The sequence below is a fragment of the Prionailurus bengalensis genome, chromosome C2 (assembly GCF_016509475.1).
Source record: "Prionailurus bengalensis isolate Pbe53 chromosome C2, Fcat_Pben_1.1_paternal_pri, whole genome shotgun sequence".
Lineage (NCBI taxonomy): Eukaryota > Metazoa > Chordata > Mammalia > Carnivora > Felidae > Prionailurus > Prionailurus bengalensis.
This window is the reverse complement of record NC_057350.1, coordinates 133,821,773-133,840,052: the sequence shown is the minus strand read 5'-3', so window position 1 is coordinate 133,840,052 and position 18,280 is coordinate 133,821,773. Positions and strand designations below refer to the sequence as shown.

General features: G+C 38.3%; 1 protein-coding gene across 5 annotated transcripts in view; it reads left to right on the top strand.

Moving 5' to 3' along the window:
- HACL1 (2-hydroxyacyl-CoA lyase 1) overlaps positions 1-18,280 on the top strand; it is a 90,854-nt gene that overhangs the window by 22,492 nt on the left and 50,082 nt on the right. For 3 of the 5 annotated variants that reach the window (XM_043595441.1, XM_043595440.1, XM_043595443.1), the window contains 8 exons: positions 1,094-1,199; positions 3,398-3,481; positions 4,422-4,523; positions 6,800-6,954; positions 7,372-7,530; positions 9,274-9,381; positions 10,311-10,497; positions 14,758-14,912. In XM_043595441.1, coding sequence (XP_043451376.1) covers positions 1,094-1,199; positions 3,398-3,481; positions 4,422-4,523; positions 6,800-6,954; positions 7,372-7,530; positions 9,274-9,381; positions 10,311-10,497; positions 14,758-14,790 — 934 coding nt within the window. In that variant the 3' untranslated portion in view covers positions 14,791-14,912. Of the gene's footprint in view, positions 1-1,093; positions 1,200-3,397; positions 3,482-4,421; positions 4,524-6,799; positions 6,955-7,371; positions 7,531-9,273; positions 9,382-10,310; positions 10,498-14,757; positions 14,913-18,280 lie in introns of those variants that run through there. The other 2 variants (XR_006299513.1, XR_006299514.1) reach the window with 1 other exon arrangement.

The window sequence follows — 18,280 nt, the reverse complement described above, 5'->3', positions numbered from 1 at the left end:
GTAAAAATTATTTTTAAAAAATTCGTTGTATTGACAAGGATATTAAGATATATAAAATAAAACTATTAATACATTTGGTAAATTTTCTGAAAGCATTTTGGGAATATGAATCAGTCGTCTTACAAATACCTGCTTCTAGGAATCAGTATGAAACATGCATTAGATGTTCAAGTGTAGGGGCGCCTGTGTGGCTCAGTCAGTTAGACATCCGACTCTTGATAACGGCTCAGGCTCATGCTCCACCAAGCGTGGAGCCTGCTTGGGGTTCTCTCTCCCCTCCCTCTCTCCCCCTCCCCTGCTCGCTTTCTCTCAAAATAAGTAAACATAAAAAAAAGATTTAAGCATAAAGATGTGCAACCCAGTACTATTAATAACAGATTATCCAGTAATTAAAAGATTTAATAAATTTGGTATATGTGTTCTGCAAAATATGCAGCCTTTCAAAATTGTATTTAAGGGGTGCCTGTCTGGCTCAGTCAGAAGAGCATGCAACTTGATCTCAGGGTTGTGCGTTCAAGACCTACGTTGGGTAAAGAGATTACTAAAAAAATATAAATAGAGCATAAAAATGATAAAAATTTTAAGAACCTAATGATAAGGAAAATGTAATAATAAGCAAAAGTGCATGAGACAGTATTATAGCATATAAGCTCAACTATGTAAAAATATGCTTGCATAGAAAGAAGACTAGAGATGAAAATATACCAGACTACTGACAATAGCTTTCAAGTTGATAGTATTACTGCATGAGGTTTTTTTTCTTTATACTGTTTCTATTCTTCCACATTATCTACAGTAGACTTATAATAATTTTTCTAATGATAAAAAATAATAAACAATGAAATAGGTATAGTCTTATAATATTTTTCTACTTATTTTACCTTGTAGATTACTATTTAAATAGAATGGCTTCATAACTTATTTTGGTTTGAAAGATCAAATTTACTCTAGAAGCTGAGTCTGAAAACTAAAATAAAATAACCTCCAAATCATTTGAACTTTTATAAATATTTAAAAAATGATTTTAGAATAATTCAAATAAGAAATAATAGATACATACTTTTTGCATTAAACAGATTTTTCTTTTTAATAGGGCTTTGCAATTTGCTGATGTAATTGTGTTATTTGGTGCCCGATTAAATTGGATTTTGCATTTTGGACTGCCTCCAAGATACCAGCCAGATGTGAAGTTTATCCAGGTACTCAGAGTGCCGAGATCTAAAACCAGAGCTATCTGTGACTTATTGTCCTCAGCTATTGTCAGCTCCGCTTTCTTCTTGGCTTTTGTAGGTTTTTATCATCTAACATAATTACAGGTACCAAAGTAAGCTGCCTTTTCAAGCCTATGAAACATAATGTGCCACTTTACTTCTAACCAGAAAACCTTTCAAAACCAAGTTTTAAATAGTTTGAAAAGCATAATTTGCCTCTTCTTCATAGTTCAAGTATATTTAAAGGCAGACAGAAGGGGTTTGAGTACAATGGTAGATTAGAACAAAACATTCAGCATTGTTAGAGATTGAGTTTTCTTTTTATTTTATTTATTTTTTAAAAAGATTTAGGGGGTTATTTTTCTCTTACATAATGTGAATGCAGAAGTAGGTGGTTCATGGCTAGAATGCAGACTTTCAATGCCATCAGGGATTCTGGCTTTTTCTATCTTTCTTCTCCATCCTTAGTGCCTGGTTTCCACCATCAAGGTTGCATCATCCAAAATGGCTGCTAGAGTGCCAACCATCAGGTTATGATTCTGGGCAGGAAATAGGACGATTTGGGAAAGGGGGGATATGGTAGTTTTATTAATAGGGCCAACTCTTGAAGCCCCACCCTACAACTTTTGCTTATGTCTCACTGCCCACTCTGGATGAAGGGAACTAAGAAACAGTCTTCAAGGGGTATTCCTAAGGAAGGAGGGAAGATTAGATAGCAGCTCTCAGGCCCTGCCACAAATGCAGATATGTGCTAACAAGACATTAATGAGCAAGCTTCCATGTGTCCATGAGTTGTTTTTTTAGATGCCAAATCTTTCTCTTTAAGATTTTTTTAAAAAGTTATTTCTACACACAACATAGGGTTTGAACCCACAACCCCAAGATCGAGATTCATACGCTCCACTGACTGAGCTAGCCAGGCACCCAAGATGCCAAATCTTTCCAACACCCTTTGATTAGGAATCTCTAAATGCTTTTACCTGTCACTGAATAGTGGAATATATACTCTGACCTCACTCTAATCATTCATGTATCATTATGATCCTCTTTCTAAGCCAGTTTCCTTATTGGTGTAGAAAGTACTGCCTATATAGTACAATGTGAACCTGTTTGTCCTCCAGAGATTGTGTATGGTGTTTGATGACCCAGCTACAATTGCTATCTTCTCCCTGTTTACTTTTTAAGGAGTCAACTTCTAATAGTCCCATTCCCCCTGGGGCTATGGGAGAACTAACACTACAAATAAGCAAGACTGGGGTTGCCCTGGAAGATGCTGCTGCCTCTTGATTATATCTCTTGAGTACAGAATACAGTGCATCCCCTTTAGGGTGGCTAAATTACAACTCCTTGCACAGCTATTTTCACTTGCCCATGGCCATTCAGAAATGGGGCCTCTGGGTAAGTGGAAAGTAATCATGCTATACCCTAGGGAGTAGTAGTTCTCAAAGTGTGGTCCCCGGACCAACAGCATCAGCATCACCTGGGAAACCTGTTAGACAACCACATTTTGGGGCCTCATTCAAAGCTGCTGAAACTCTGAAGTAGACTCTTGCAGTCTGTGGTTTAACAAGGCTACCAGGTGATTCTGATAGGTCACGTTTGAGAGCTGCTCTAAGTAGGGAACTACAGTGTAATTAAACAGAACCTTATTATTGATGAGATTCAAAACTATAATTGATCAAGTCAGATGGATTCCTGTGGGTATAATAGAACAATACCCAAATCTACAGAGTAGACATTAAAATGAAGGAAGATGATGAGGTTTCTGTACTTGCTGTGATACTTACAGTTCTATGGATTTTTACTTTTATTAGGAAATATCTTGGATATAAAATCATCTTTATCATTTGTTACATATACACAGTTCATTTATTCAGTATTACTTGACTTCTTTTTTATTTTTATTAAAAAACATTTTTTTTAATATTTATTTTTGAGAGAGAGAGACAGCGTGAGCAGGGGAGGGGCAGAGAGAGAGGGAGACACAGAATCTGAAGCAGGCTCCAGGCTCTGAGCTGTCAGCACAGAGCCCGATCCAGGGCTCGATCTCATGAACCGCGAGATCGTGACCTAAGCTGAAGTCAGACGCTTAACCAACTGAGCCACCCAGGTGCCCCAGTGTTAATTGACTTCTTAAAGATTTTTAAGAATAAGCATGGCTTGTTCTTAAGCTTTATCTCTTTTAGGTTGATATCTGTGCAGAAGAATTGGGGAATAATGTAAAGCCTGCTGTGACTTTGCTAGGAGACATAAATGCTGTCACTAAACAGGTAAGAGCTTTTACCTAGGCTTTAATTTATATGGATTGGTCTTTAAGCAATAGTCTGTTGTTAAAAATGTCTCAGCCTTGATTCACTTGATGACAGGCTTATTAATATCTATTTTAAGCAAAATTTATGATGGAAAGCTAGTCTTGAAAAGAACTCTGGAACTCAGTAAATCCAACTCCTTATATATAAATCATTTTTAAGCAAGTAAGTTAATCATTTTGGAAGGCGATGAAGACTTAAAGGCAGTCAGTAGGCAAACAGTGATATACTAAATAGGATTCCGCTCTCTGAAAAATTATAATACAGCTTCCAGAGTAACTGAACTTACAGCCAAGAAATGTCTTAATGTACTGGAAAAACCTAACTTAGTATTTCATTAGGCAATAAAGAGATTTTTTTACTCTTCAAATGGTACTCATTATTTGTATGTAATTTATACAGTTCACTATATCAGGAGATAAAGTATAGTGACATCTTTCACTTGATATTGGATACAAATTGGTGGTGTTATCATGACTACATAATATTAGGAAGCAATCCCCAATCACATATTAGAACATCCTGGAACATTTGGCTTGTATCGCGAAAGTCCCTGGATATTTGGGGCTCTTGTCCTTTCCGCAAGGATTCTACGGTGGGGGTGATTTTCTTTCTAGTGTCAAAAGCTGAGGAGGACATAAAAGCCCCTGCCTGTGAGGTGAGGTAGCATTTCCCTTGTGTTCTGTGGAAATCCCATTTGGCAGAAGTCCACACTGACCCAAACGAACGCTTTCCGTGTTGCCTATTTATTTTCTACCAGTTGTTAGCTGCCTAGAGTGCAGACAGTAGGAGTGATGAGAAGGGCAGGATAGCATAGCAGTATCATCTTCTTTAACAAGATATTGTTGTGTTAATATGACATAAGCTTATTTTCAAAAAGTAAAAGTCTGTGGTTTTTTAGCTTTTAGAACAATTTGATAAAACGCCATGGCAGTATCCTCCAGAGAGCAGCTGGTGGAAAACTCTGAGAGAAAAAATGAAGAGCAATGAAGCCGCATCCAAGGTAATACGAGACTCACAGAAATCTAGAAACACTTCAGGCCCATGTTTCCAGTAGCTCTGTCATAACATGACCTACGCATTCCTAAATCACCACACTATGTAAAATCATGGAGTAAAAACCGTGGGATTTATGGGGAAAAAGGTTTAGAGGCACAGCTGTCAACTTTGAAACATTAAGATAGGAACCTAATAAAAATGGTGGCAAAATTCTACACATGTTAAATGGTTAAGACATATGTACTTCAATAAATACAGTACTTTTCCTTGAAAAAGACCTGAAGTCTCTTGTGGAAGTGGGCATTGGGAGGATCTCAGCTTGTGAGTTAGCGTGACATGGTGGGAGGAGGCTGATCTGACATTGGACAGAAAGTAATAAGAGCCCATGTGAATGGGTAGGGCTCACTGTCCTCAGTTTGACCTTGGCACCAAATCACAATTAAGAAATCTTTTGGAATCTTAATCTGGGGCATGTTTTTCTACCCTTAAGATATAAGTCCTTCAAGGCATGCATGTATAATAAGTGTTTCATCAAAATTGAAAATTTGTTCCAATGTATAGCCTTTTTTAAAAAAAAATGTCGGGGCGCCTGGGTGGCGCAGTCGGTTAAGCGTCCGACTTCAGCCAGGTCACGATCTCGCGGTCCGTGAGTTCGAGCCCCGCATCGGGCTCTGGGCTGATGGCTCAGAGCCTGGAGCCTGTTTCCGATTCTGTGTCTCCCTCTCTCTCTGCCCCTCCCCCGTTCATGCTCTGTCTCTCTCTGTCCCAAAAATAAATAGACGTTGAAAAAAAAAAAATTAAAAAAAAAATGTCAGCTTTGTTGAGGTATAATTGACACTTAAAATTGTAAGATATTTAAAGGTATATCACAATGATTTGATAATGCATATACACTGTAGAAGGATTGCCCCCATCTAGTTCACTAACACATCCATCACCTCACTTTTCTTTCTTTTCTTTCTTTCTTTTTTTTTTTTTTGTGAGACTACTTATACCCTTTTTAAATTAACTTTTGTGTCACCACAGAAAATTATTTTGTGACTTCCTCATCTACATTCAAGGCTTTGCCTGATATCTAAAGGCTTTGGAAACTATAGTAATGTGTGAAACTACCAGACCATCCACTACTAGCAGTGAAATGAACCACCTCTGTAGGATGTGGTGATTTCTATTTAGGGTCTTCGTATATAGGTAGAATTTTTTTCTTTGATTGTGAGAAAGGTTGTTCATGATTTGTTCTGATGTTTTGTGTATTCCTGTGCATCTTGGTTCAGCTGGGTGCAGTTTTCTGTGTTCATGTAGTGTTCCTCACTGACGGAATCCTACAGGAACAAATGTGAAATTTGCATTGTGCTCATATTATTCCTTTATATGTCATATGTCTTGGAATAAATTCACATTTTCAAAAACAGCAGAATTAACTATACATAATTCTGTGTTTTATTGGAATGTTAATCAGTGGCTATTTCTATCAAGAGACAGTCTCAATTCTATTTTCCTCAGTGGTGTCATGATTAATCCCTTCTTTTTCCTAGGAATCATACTAGTTTAAGATGGGAGGAACTTGCCTCTCTTCTCTGGTGCAGGAGTATAGGACGGTGCCTCATCCATCTTAGGTATAACCTCCAACAGGCCAAAACAGCACAGGTGAAGAGCCAATGCTGGAAACCCTTGGGACTGTTGCTGCTAAAGCCCCATGTGGCTTTCTCTCTGCTCTAAAAGACATATGGCTAGACAAAGGCACTTATCTTGCTCCATTCAAAGACTCTTTAGTGGGTGAAGCGTATCTCCTTTACTCTCTAATGCATGTGGAGAAGAACCAGATTCTCAGATTTTCTCAAATCCTGACTTCATTTTTATTTTAAGATTCAGGGCGTATTTCAGATTAAAGTATTCTAGAATAAAATTTTTACTTTCTAAGGCAGTGTATTCATAAAAGTACTCAAATAAGACTGTTTAGTTTTGTTTAACCCAATGTTTCCAGCTATCTTTACCATACGACTTGTCTGACTTTAGGATGCTAATGTGTATTGTGGATCTCCAAGGAGAAAGATATTCCCTAGATTATTTGATTGTGTCCCAGACTGGGACTGTGGAACCCATTTTTCTTAGCCTGTCCCACAGGACTGTCCACAGATCCATTAGCTTCTAAGAGAGGCCATTTGGGAACTTTGTAGCTTGTAGCCTCTTTCCAAATGAGTTTGGTAGTAGCTTATTGACATTCCTCATTTTTCACTGTATCTCAACCTAATTTGATTATATTTCCCTCAAATACTTTAGGAATTAGCTTCCCAAAAATCTCTGCCTATGAATTATTACACAGTATTCTATCATGTTCAAGAACAGCTACCCAGAGACTGTTTTGTAGTAAGTGAAGGAGCAAATACTATGGATATTGGACGCACTGTGCTTCAAAACTACCTTCCTCGTCACAGGTAAGGCTTCCAGAAAAGTAATTTTAATGTGTTAACTTTGAAACTACAGTAATGCAGGCTCATAAAACATTTGAGGATTATACATGTTCAGTGCATAAGGATATATTCCATAAAAGTATTCTTAGGTGAGATTTGGCAGAGTTTTTATGTTTGATAGGTCTTTGAGGTCATGTGATAATTTGTATACTTACCGTTCCAAGGATATATTCACAGTTTTCCAAGCCATCACGAGAGACTTTTTCCTCTCATACTGCTTATTCTTGACTAGTCGGTTCCTCACAGTCTAAAAACTTTATATTAAAGACAGAGAATGTTTTTATTGTTCTCTATTTTACACATGAGTATGACTAGATTTGTGCCCGCCCACCATTTGCAACGTGCCCCAGAGGGTTTCATTTTAGCTTTTTCCCCCAACAGGCTTGATGCTGGTACTTTTGGAACCATGGGAGTTGGTTTGGGCTTTGCCATTGCAGCCGCTATACTGGCTAAAGCTAGAAACACAGGTCAGCAGGTCATCTGTGTGGAAGGAGACAGTGCATTTGGGTTTTCTGGCATGGAAGTGGAAACCATCTGTAGGTACAACAGCATTCATTTCTTTCTCCAAAAGATAAAGAATAAAGACTCACTTGCCTAACAGATGCTTACTCAGTGTTCACCATGTGCCAAATGCCCTGTACACACTCTGTGCTGTGTCCTGAGAATACTAGTGTGAAATAACCCTGGGGTCTTTCTCATCTAGGACAGTGTGTTCATGACCTCTTTACCACATGCCCCAAACCCGCAAAACTGTGAGGAGTGGTTTTGAGATCACTGCAAAAAGTTCTAGTCTGAGAAAAGCTTGTTTTTGGCAGGGAGACAGCAAAGCTTTGTGGGTAAGAGCACAGCCTCTGGGTCCATGGTCTGGATTTAAATACCGGTTGACCACAGCAGAGCCAGGTGATGTGGGTTAAGTTACTTTACTAAGCTGCTGTCTCCTCTAAAATAAGGAGAGGAATCGTAATAGTTCCTACCTTAGAGGACGGTAGTGAGGATTGAGGTAATCTAGGTAAAGCTCGAGACGATTGTTCATTGAACGTGAGCTGTTCAGATTATGTTTATAGTTGTGAGGGTTGTTTATAGTGAGAAACTCACGAGCTGTAGATCCTGCTATAGAAGGATGGGGACTTTTTTCTCCCTAATTATTTAAACTGTAGTAAAGTCCTTCTTTATTCTTAGCCAGGACTCTTATTAGACCCTTTGTAAATCATGTTTTGGGGGCTTTCAGAGCTTTGGTATACAACACTTTTAAGATCAGATGGAAAAATGTACTTGTTAGAATGTCTGTATTGACAACCCGAGTGGTATACACCAAAAAGATGATTTATGGAAAAGCCAGCCTTCTAGAGAGTCATGATTCCCATTGAGCATGGAGCGCAAGTAGTTTCCACAGTCCTATTACATAACAGTATGCCGTGTAGTTTTGTTTTTACACCTGGTCTCAGAAATTATGTGTGTACAAAACAAAGCCCATGTTCTTTTGTCAGTCGTTAGTAAAATTTAATCATCCTTTCATCTTTACAGTACTGTTTAGCACATTATTAAATACTCTGTTTTTCTCTATTATACAATGCTTTTATTTTTTTAATTTTTTTAATGTTTTTATTTTTGAGAGAGACAGAGAGTGGGGGAGGGGCAGAGAGAAAGGGAGACCCAGAATCTGAGGCAGGCTTCAGTCTCTGAACTGTCAGCACAGAGCCCAATGCGGGGCTCAAAGTCACGAACTGTGAGATCATGACCTGAGCCGAAGTCGGACGCTTAACCAACTGAGCCACTCAGGCATCCCCATATAATGCTTTTCTAACTTGGAGCGAAGTGGTTTGAGAGAAGAGAATGTATGCTAGTCACTTGTATGCTTCCCACAGCATCTAGCAAATACTGCTTGTCTGTGAGGAGTTCAGGAAACAAAAAGATACTTTTCAAATAGTACTCTTAGGCACCACCTAGAAGTGGTGCTTCAGAAGGTATTAAAAATGGAAGGTGGAAGGTGTCCTTCTTAGCACCTGGATCTATGAAAACCAAGGTTCGGAAAAGCACAGTGAGGTCCATAGATGCATAATGCCAGCACCTGGTGTTCTTACATCCTTTCTGACTCCGTATTTCCATTAATGATTTGATGTTCCTTTTTAGGTAACAAATGTTTAAGTTTTAGTCTTACCCTAATATTACAAAAAAGGTTATTTCTAGAAAACTATCCATTTTTAAGTTAAAGTTTCAGCCTGAAGATAATAAAGTGCTTTAGAATGAAGAATGATTTCCTTTATATTTTGCTTTCAATTTTAGGTACAACTTGCCCATCATTCTTTTGGTGGTGAATAATAATGGAATTTACCAAGGTTTTGATGTGGATAGTTGGAAGGAAATGTTAAAATTTGGAGATGCTACTGCAGTGTAAGTAACCCAGAACAGTATGTATTTATTTTCCCTCATCTATTTTAATGTCTCCTTACAAAGTCTGCTGTATTATAATGTGCTTCTGTGGTGTGAATATTGTTTATTTATATTTTCAGCCCCCCTAAAGGGCAGGAACCCCATATGCATGGCCCCTCTTTGTACAACTGCCCATGATGGGGTGCTTCAATAAATAATTTATGATCAGGGAGCCACTAAAGACTCAGACAATTAAGATTGATGTGCAAGCTTTGTTAATGAAAGGGCTTGTTGCAAAATGCTTCCAGTCCTTCTGTTCCTACTATACCATGGAGGAAATGGATGTTAACACATTATTTATGGTCCAGAGATCTTCCTTCTTTTTATTACTTAACTAATTCTTGATTATCTGGTGGCAGAGTCAAACTGTGACAGTATCGTAGCTAGCCGTGTGGGAGTCAGCCTAGGGGTGGAATGGGATGTGAGTATGTTTGCTTCTGCCTCACTGACTCCATTTCTCATTTTGTTGTTACTTGGTGTTTTGCAGTAACCATTCCTCTTTTCTTCTTTTTCTTTTGGATTCATAGTAGCTGATGGTGTAGTAGCTAGTAGCTACTAGCCATGTGTGGCTATTTAAATTAAATTTAAAAATCGTTCTTATTTTAACTAGTCACGTTTCAAGTGCTCACAGCAACAGGTCGCTAGTGACTATCATATTGGATAATGTATACATAGATATATATATTTAAATGTTAATATAAAACATTTCTTTCATCACAAAAATTCCTGTTAGACATTGCTGTATAGACAACAAAAAACATATGGAAAGTTTAGTGTACTGGCATCTTTAGGTGTTGAACATAAATGTACACCTTTCAGCTCAGCCTAAATTTTTCCACAGATTATTTCAGAGAATGGCTTTTTTTCTATTGACCTATGACCTTTTTTAGGGCCCCTCCCGTCTGTCTTTTGCCAAACTCACATTACGAGCAGGTTATGACTGCGTTTGGAGGCAAAGGGTATTTCGTACAAACACCGGAAGAGCTCCAAAAATCACTGAGGGAGAGTTTGGCAGACACAACTGCACCTTCTCTTATCAATATCATGATTGAGCCACAAGCCACGCGGAAAGCCCAGGTAAATTCAGTTGCCAAGCAGAAATCAGAAATGCATCTCCCATCCTATCCCTAGAAGTATCTACCAAATAGAACACTGTTTTTTCTAAACCGTTTCTGAGTTTGGCACTTTCTTGGGTTTTTTCAATAAATATTTGTTGAGATGTGTGTTAGGTATGTTGTGTTACTTGCTAAGAATAGCATGATGAGCAAACCTGGACTCAGCCTCACCTAATGGCTTACAGTTCATTAGGGGAGAGGAACAGCCTAGTCACCTCACAACTGAATGCATCACAACAGACTGAGGCAATTGCTGTGAAGGAAAGGCACCCAGTTCTGAACAAATATACTATCAAGGAATCTGATCTGTATTGGGGTCACAGGGGAAGGCTTCTCAGAGGAACTGATTGATGCTTCAGCTGAGATCCAAAAGATAAGTAGGGACAGTCTCAAGCAAAGAGGCTGGGGAAGAGATGTGCAAAGGCTCTGTGGCAGCAAGGAGCATGGCAGGTCTGAGGAACTGAAAGAAGTCCGCAGTGGCTGAAAGGCAGAATGGGAGTGGGAGACAGAGTGGGAGGATGAGACCATAACAGGAAGATTTGTGCACTTACATTCAAAATTGGTTACTTTGGCCTCCATAGCAAAACTACAGTGTAGATTACAGCTGTAAAATAAATGATAAGGTGTGTAGCATAATCCTCTCCCATCTCAGATTAAGTTGCTTTTCATACTTAATTTTGTGCTCTGATCCTGGTCCTGCCAGTTGTCCTCTCTGATATATCTATCTTCCATGCTTACACATTGTGTATCAGTCACTATTTTCTTTTTTTTTTTTTAATTTTTTTTTTAACGTTTTTATTTATTTTTGGGACAGAGAGAGACAGAGCATGAACGGGGGAGGGGCAGAGAGAGAGGGAGACACAGAATCGGAAACAGGCTCCAGGCTCTGAGCCATCAGCCCAGAGCCTGACGTGGGGCTCGAACTCACGGACCGCGAGATCGTGACCTGGCTGAAGTCGGACGCTTAACCGACTGCGCCACCCAGGCGCCCCTCAGTCACTATTTTCAGAGCAGATCATTTTTTCAAGAAGTTTCTGTGTTGGTTCTTTATACATATATATGCCATGAGATCATTTTCTTTTTTGAATAAGGTAGTAGACCAGTGGGCAAGTGGATGCCTGGACAATCAGTGAAATGTAAATTAACTGATTTAGAAACTATAAGATATATAAAGTTCTACTGAAATTATGTTCTATAAAAACAGATATCAGAGACTTTGGTGAAAGGAACAGAACAGAACTACAAAATAGCCAGGAAACAATGAACAAAATGGCAATAAGTACATACTTATCTGTAATTACTTTAAATGTAAATGGACTAAATGCTCCAATCAGAGGAGTGGCTGAATGGATAAGAAAACAAGACCCACTATATGCTGTCTACAGGAGACTCACCTCAGACACACAGTCTGAAAGTGAAGGGATGGAAAAAGATATTCCATGCAAATGGAAACCAAAAGAAAGCTGGGATAGCTATGTTTATATCAGACACAATAGACTTTATTTATTTTTTTTAGGAATTGTATTTTTTTAATCTACAAATTCTTATTTTTTTTAAATATATGAAATTTATTGTCAAATTGGTTTCCATACAACACCCAGTGCTCATCCCAAAAGATGCCCTCTTCAATACCCATCACCCACCCCTCCCTCCCACCCCCCGTCAGCCCTTAGTTTGTTCTCATTTTTTAAGAGTCTCTTATGCTTTGGCTCTCTCCCACTCTAACCTCTCTCTTTTTTTTTTTTTTCCCTTCCCCTCCCCCATGGGTTCCTGTTAAGTTTCTCAGGATCCACATAAGAGTGAAAACATATGGTATCTGTCTTTCTCTGTATGGCTTATTTCACTTAGCATCACACTCTCCAGTTCCGTCCACATTGCTACAAAGGGCTATATTTCATTCTTTCTCATTGCCACATAGTACTCCATTGAGACACAGTAGACTTTATTTTTTTTTAATGTGATAAAGAATTTTTTTTTTGCCCTTCATGTATTTATTTATTTATTGATTTATTGATTTATTTTTTCAATATATGAAATTTATTGTCAAATTGATTTCCATACAACACCCAGTGCTCATCCCAACAGGTGCCCTCCTCAATACCCATCACCCACCTTCCCCTCCCTCCCACCCCCCATCAACCCTCAGTTTGTTCTCACTTTTTAAGAGTCTCTTATGCTTTGGCTGTCTCCCACTCTAACCTCTTTTTTTTTTTTTCCTTCCCCTCCCCCATGGGTTTCTGTTAAGTTTCTCAGGATCCACATAAGAGTGAAAACATATGGTATCTGTCTTTCTCTGTATGGCTTATTTCACTTAGCATCACACTCTCCAGTTCCATCCACGTTGCTACAAAGGGCCATATTTCGTTCTTTCTCATTGCCATGTAGTACTCCATTGTGTATATAAACCACAATTTCTTTATCCATTCATGAGTTGATGGACATTTAGGCTCTTTCCATACTTTGGCTATTGTTGAGAGTGCTGCTATAAACATTGGGGTACAAGTGCCCCTATGCATCAGTACTCCTGTACCCCTTGGGTAAATTCCTAGCAGTGCTATTGCTGGGTCATAGGGTAGGTCTATTTTTAATTTTCTGAGGAACCTCCACACTGCTTTCCAGAGCGGCTGCACCAATTTGCATTCCCACCAACAGTGCAAGAGGGTTCCCATTTCTCCACATCCTCTCCAGCATCTATAGTCTCCTGATTTGTTCATTTTGGCCACTCTGACTGGCATGAGGTGATATCTGAGTGTGGTTTTGATTTGTATTTCCCTAATAAGGAGCGATGTTGAGCATCTTTTCATGTGCCTGTTGGCCATCCGGATGTCTTCTTTAGAGAAGTGTCTATTCATGTTTTCTGCCCATTTCTTCACTGGGTTATTTGTTTTTCAGGTGTGGACTTTGGTGAGCTCTTTATAGATTTTGGATACTAGTCCTTTGTCCGATATGTCATCTGCAAATATCTTTTCCCATTCTGTTGGTTGCCTTTTAGTTTTTTTGGTTGTTTCCTTTGCTGTGCAGAAGCTTTTTATCTTCATAAGGTCCCAGTAATTCATTTTTGCTTTTAATTCCCTTGCCTTTGGGGATGGAGACACAATAGACTTTAAAACAGGCATTTTAATAAGAGACAAAGGAGGACACTACATAGTAGTAAAGGGGTTAATCCAACAAGAGGGTATGACATTTGTGAATATTTATGCACACAACGTAGGAGCACCTATATATATTTATATTTATAAATTTATATTTATAAATATATATAAATATATATATAAATATATATTTATATATATAAATATATAAAGCAAATATTAACAGACCTAAAGGGAGAAATAGCACTACAAAAAATAGTAGGGGACTTTAATACACCACTTACATCAATGGATAGATAGATAATCCAGACAGAAAATCAAGAAGGAAACATTGGCCTTAAATGACACATTAGATTGGATGGGTTTAATAGATATATTCAGAACCACACAAAATAGTCTTGAAACCATGTTTGTCACAGTAAAGCCCTAATGAATTGTTCCGTCTCGCTAGTGAGTTCAGGTTTCTAATGATCTCTTCTCCAAGTTCTCTATGAATTTTGGGAGGTATTGCTGGAGAAATTTAGGTTCTTATCTCTTCTTTGATAACTCCATAAGGATCATCCTTATATTTCTTGAATCTATCACTTCAACGTGAGTTATCCTCATTCCAGTAAATTCCACACATACTGTTTCCAGGCTGTTCATTTTCATTGATTGTCTGTGTGTCCATCAGCCATTTGGTCATTGATTTGTGATGTAAACTAACTGCTTCCTGCTGTACTATAGAGAGGACCTAATCTCTGCAGTCACCTCTGTGCAGGCCACATGTGTGGGATAGTATGAATCCTGGGAAAGGCTTGGCTTCTGTGCACTGCTCTTCCTACCCAGCTTCTTTTTGGATTTGGATACTCCCCCTCTTCTTTCTTCTTTTGACTCGACTTCTGGTTCTCTCGGACTCTAGTTTTTTGTGCCCTAATTACTTGATAATAGTTATTTTATAGGACAAGACTGCAAGATTCACTGTGAGTTTTTAGCTTCTTTTTGGGAAAGGCATAAGACCAACGACAGACTTCATTTACCACCATTGTGGTAAATGTGGTTATAATGGGACTTTTAGATTTTAGAGCAAGCAAAGGAGGATAGTTTGAGACAATTACTTCTTTCACTGAATGTTTGTTGTCTTTTTCTAGGATTTTCACTGGCTGACACGCTCTAAGATATAAAGATGTCCGGGAATGGTCGTGAGGAGTTTTCTTTCCTGTAAGATGGAATTTTATTTTCCACAGCAAAATACTAAAATGTTAAAATTATCGTACAAAGAAAAATAAAAAACATTTCCAAATGACATCTTATAGTAAAGGAATTGACTGTGACTAAAACCAGAAAAAGTTACCAGTATTCTACCACAGAGAGAACAATTGGCAGATGAAAGAAAAAAGAGAGTTTTATTAAATAATAGCATTATAACTGCCTAGCTGCTGAGTTAAACATCAGTCTTCTTTCACATAAATCCATTCTTAAAGTCACATGTTTTTTAAAAAACATCTTCGGAGAAAAAAATCTCCCAAGAATTTTCTAATGTAGAAGCATGTTCAGTAAGTTGGAGTATATAGGCTATTTCTACTTTGTAGTTTATCTGTTGATCACTTTGTACCTTAGACCCCCCCAGTATTTAATGGGGCTTGTTCTATACTTTATGAATTGGGGTTTTGTTTTGTTTTGTTTTTCTGGAGAGAACTTACTGAGCCAAAGGAGAAGTCACGCCATACCTAAACTGATAATTTCAGGGTATGTTTAGATTAGCAACCTTAGTTTATGTGTACCACATTGAGACCAGCAGAGGCAACAGTCTTTTGATATATAAAGAACTCTTATAAATAAGAAAAATATTAACACACTAGTAGAAAAATGAGCAAAGGGCATGAGCATATAATCAGTGGAAAAAATACAATAAAATGAGTATGAATAAATGTGAATATATAAGTTAGACTGCAAGCCCTTATTTTTGCCTATCCACTTGGCAGAACACTTTCAAAATTATAATTCTCAATGAGGGTGAGGGTAAAATGAAGACGGAACTGCTGTGTTATGGTGGAAGATGAAATTGGTACATTTTCATAGAGTAATCCTAGCAGTGCTTGTATTTGGAATCTTAAAAATGTTCATACTGAGCCTTGGGTGGCTCAGTCGATTAAGTGTCTGACTCTTGGTTTCAGCTCAGGTCATGATCTCATGGTTTCATGAGTTCGAGCCCCACATTGGGCTCTGCACTGACAGCGTGGAGCCTGCTTGGAATTCTCTCCCTCTCCCTCTTTCTGCCCCTCCCCACTTGCTGTGTCTCTCAAAATAAATAAATAAAATTTAAAAAAAAAATGTTCATACACTATAACTTTTGACCCAGGGAGCCCATTTAGAGAGTGTGTCCTAAAGAAATAATAAAATATTTTGTCAAATATTTATATATAGGGCCATTCAGCACAATTTAGAAACAGTGCCAATGTTTAATAATAAGACATTGGCTACATGGGGCGCCTGGGTGGCGCAGTCGGTTAAGCGTCCGACTTCAGCCAGGTCACGATCTCGCGGTCCGTGAGTTCGAGCCCCGCGTCAGGCTCTGGGCTGATGGCTCAGAGCCTGCAGCCTGTTTCCGATTCTGTGTCTCCCTCTCTCTCTGCCCCTCCCCCGTTCATGCTCTGTCTCTCTGTCCCCAAAATAAAATAAACGTTGAAAAAAAAATTAAAAAAAAAAAAAAAATAAGACATTGGCTACATATGTTATGACCTATTGACCTCATAAAATAAAAATTGTGTTAATGAGTATGTATAGGGATACCTGGGTGGCTTAGTCGGTAAGCATCTGACTTTTTATTTCGGTTCAGGTCATGATCTCATGGGCATGGGATCGAGTCCCGTGTTACCCAGTGTGGAGCCTGCTTAAGATTCTTTCTCCTTCTCCCTCTGCCCCTGCCATGCTTGCTCTTTCTCTAAAAAAAGAGTATATATAACTGGAGGAATCATCACAATATAATACTAGTGAAAAGACAAGCTACAAAATGGATGGATCCAGGTCAGGGTATACACCTATACTCGCACAGTCATACATACACAGAAAGAAAAAGATGGGCACAAAATAAACCAAAATTTTAATGTAACGTGTTGATGGAGTTATAAGCAATTTTTATTTTCTTTAATTTTTCCTTCTTTTACGAAATTTTAAAATAAAAATAATTATTTAATTTTTATTATCAGAAACAGACATTATTTTAAAAGGATGTTAGAAATTGAAAAGTATCATTTATGATCTGGAATTTTATATGAATTGGAGCATATGACTCTATCTCAAAGTTCAGCTGGTTTGCAATATACACATAAGACTTGTCTCCATTGGCTATTTAGGGGCATAAGTGACTTCTACAGAGTGGAGTCCAGCTTTGAGATGTCAAGACACTTGCGGGGAGCTGTGGTTTTACCCAGTGAGCCCCTGAAATTGGGCCTACATGGCAAACACACTTACATACTTCTGAGGTACACACTAGAGGGCCTGGGCTGCATAAAAGCATAGAGAATATCAAAAACAGTGTTGAGAGTGGGTAGCTCGTGTAACCTTGTCAGTGTCCTACTCTACCCATGGATGGTTGCCTCTGGCAGCCAAGTGCAATGCAAGATTTTGCTGTAAAGTAGTGTAGAAGCTTTGATGAATATTTGTGAACTGAACTATGTAAATCTAAATACTAGATATAATTTGGGGAAAATGCTTGTTCCCTAGCCACATTTAGCTCAAGAGGAAAAAAAAAAACAAACATGTTAACACATTAGTAGACTATCCAGCAGAGGTCAGTCTGAGCATATGAAGACCCGATTAGTCTAGGAGCACTTTGATGACGCTGTCCATGGACTACCTATTTTGTAACAGTAATCTCGAAATTGGTTTCCTTCTAAGAATCTTCCCTTAGAAGGATAAGATATTGAAGAAGCCCCTCTAAGATAAATCTACTGGTTGATAGTCAAATTTACCATGATACAACCTTTTGCACCTCCTACTTGATTTGATGAACATTCTTATGTGATCCTGGTATGTTGAATACTCAAGTGTCTCATAAAAACTGAACTTTGAAAGATTTGGGTTGCTTTCTTGATTTAGGAAAACTAAATCTGGGGTGGGAAACGACTTCTTGGGTTAGTTCCTCTACTCATATTCTTTCTAAAAGCTTTCCTACATCATGAGATTGTTTGAGAATTCAGAATGCTACCCTGAAACTCCAAGCCCAATGCCTGGCCTATAGAAGGCATGCTGATGCGACTGTGTTTTAGGAATATATGACTTTAGAGGAGACACTGGCTGAATTACATCCTGCCTTGAGCAGTGTGGCCTCATGTTTTAAATAAATGGGGAAGTTTAAATACTTCCCCAAGTAGATAAGTCATTTCCTGGAAAACAGGGGTTGTGTGTTTTTACCTACCTTTTTTTTTAAGTTATTTTACTTACCTTATTTTTTTTAAGTTATTTTTTAAGTTATTTCTAAGTAATCTCTACACCCAGCATGAGGCTTGAACTCATGACTCTGAGATCAAGAGTCACATGCTCTTCCGGCTGAGCCAGCCAGGCGCCACTGTTTTTCCCTCTTTATACAGCCACCTGCTCTGCAGGGGTTCACTAAGTAATAGTTGAATGAGAATTCATGATGGTTGGAAATAGCTCAGTGGATACCTTCTA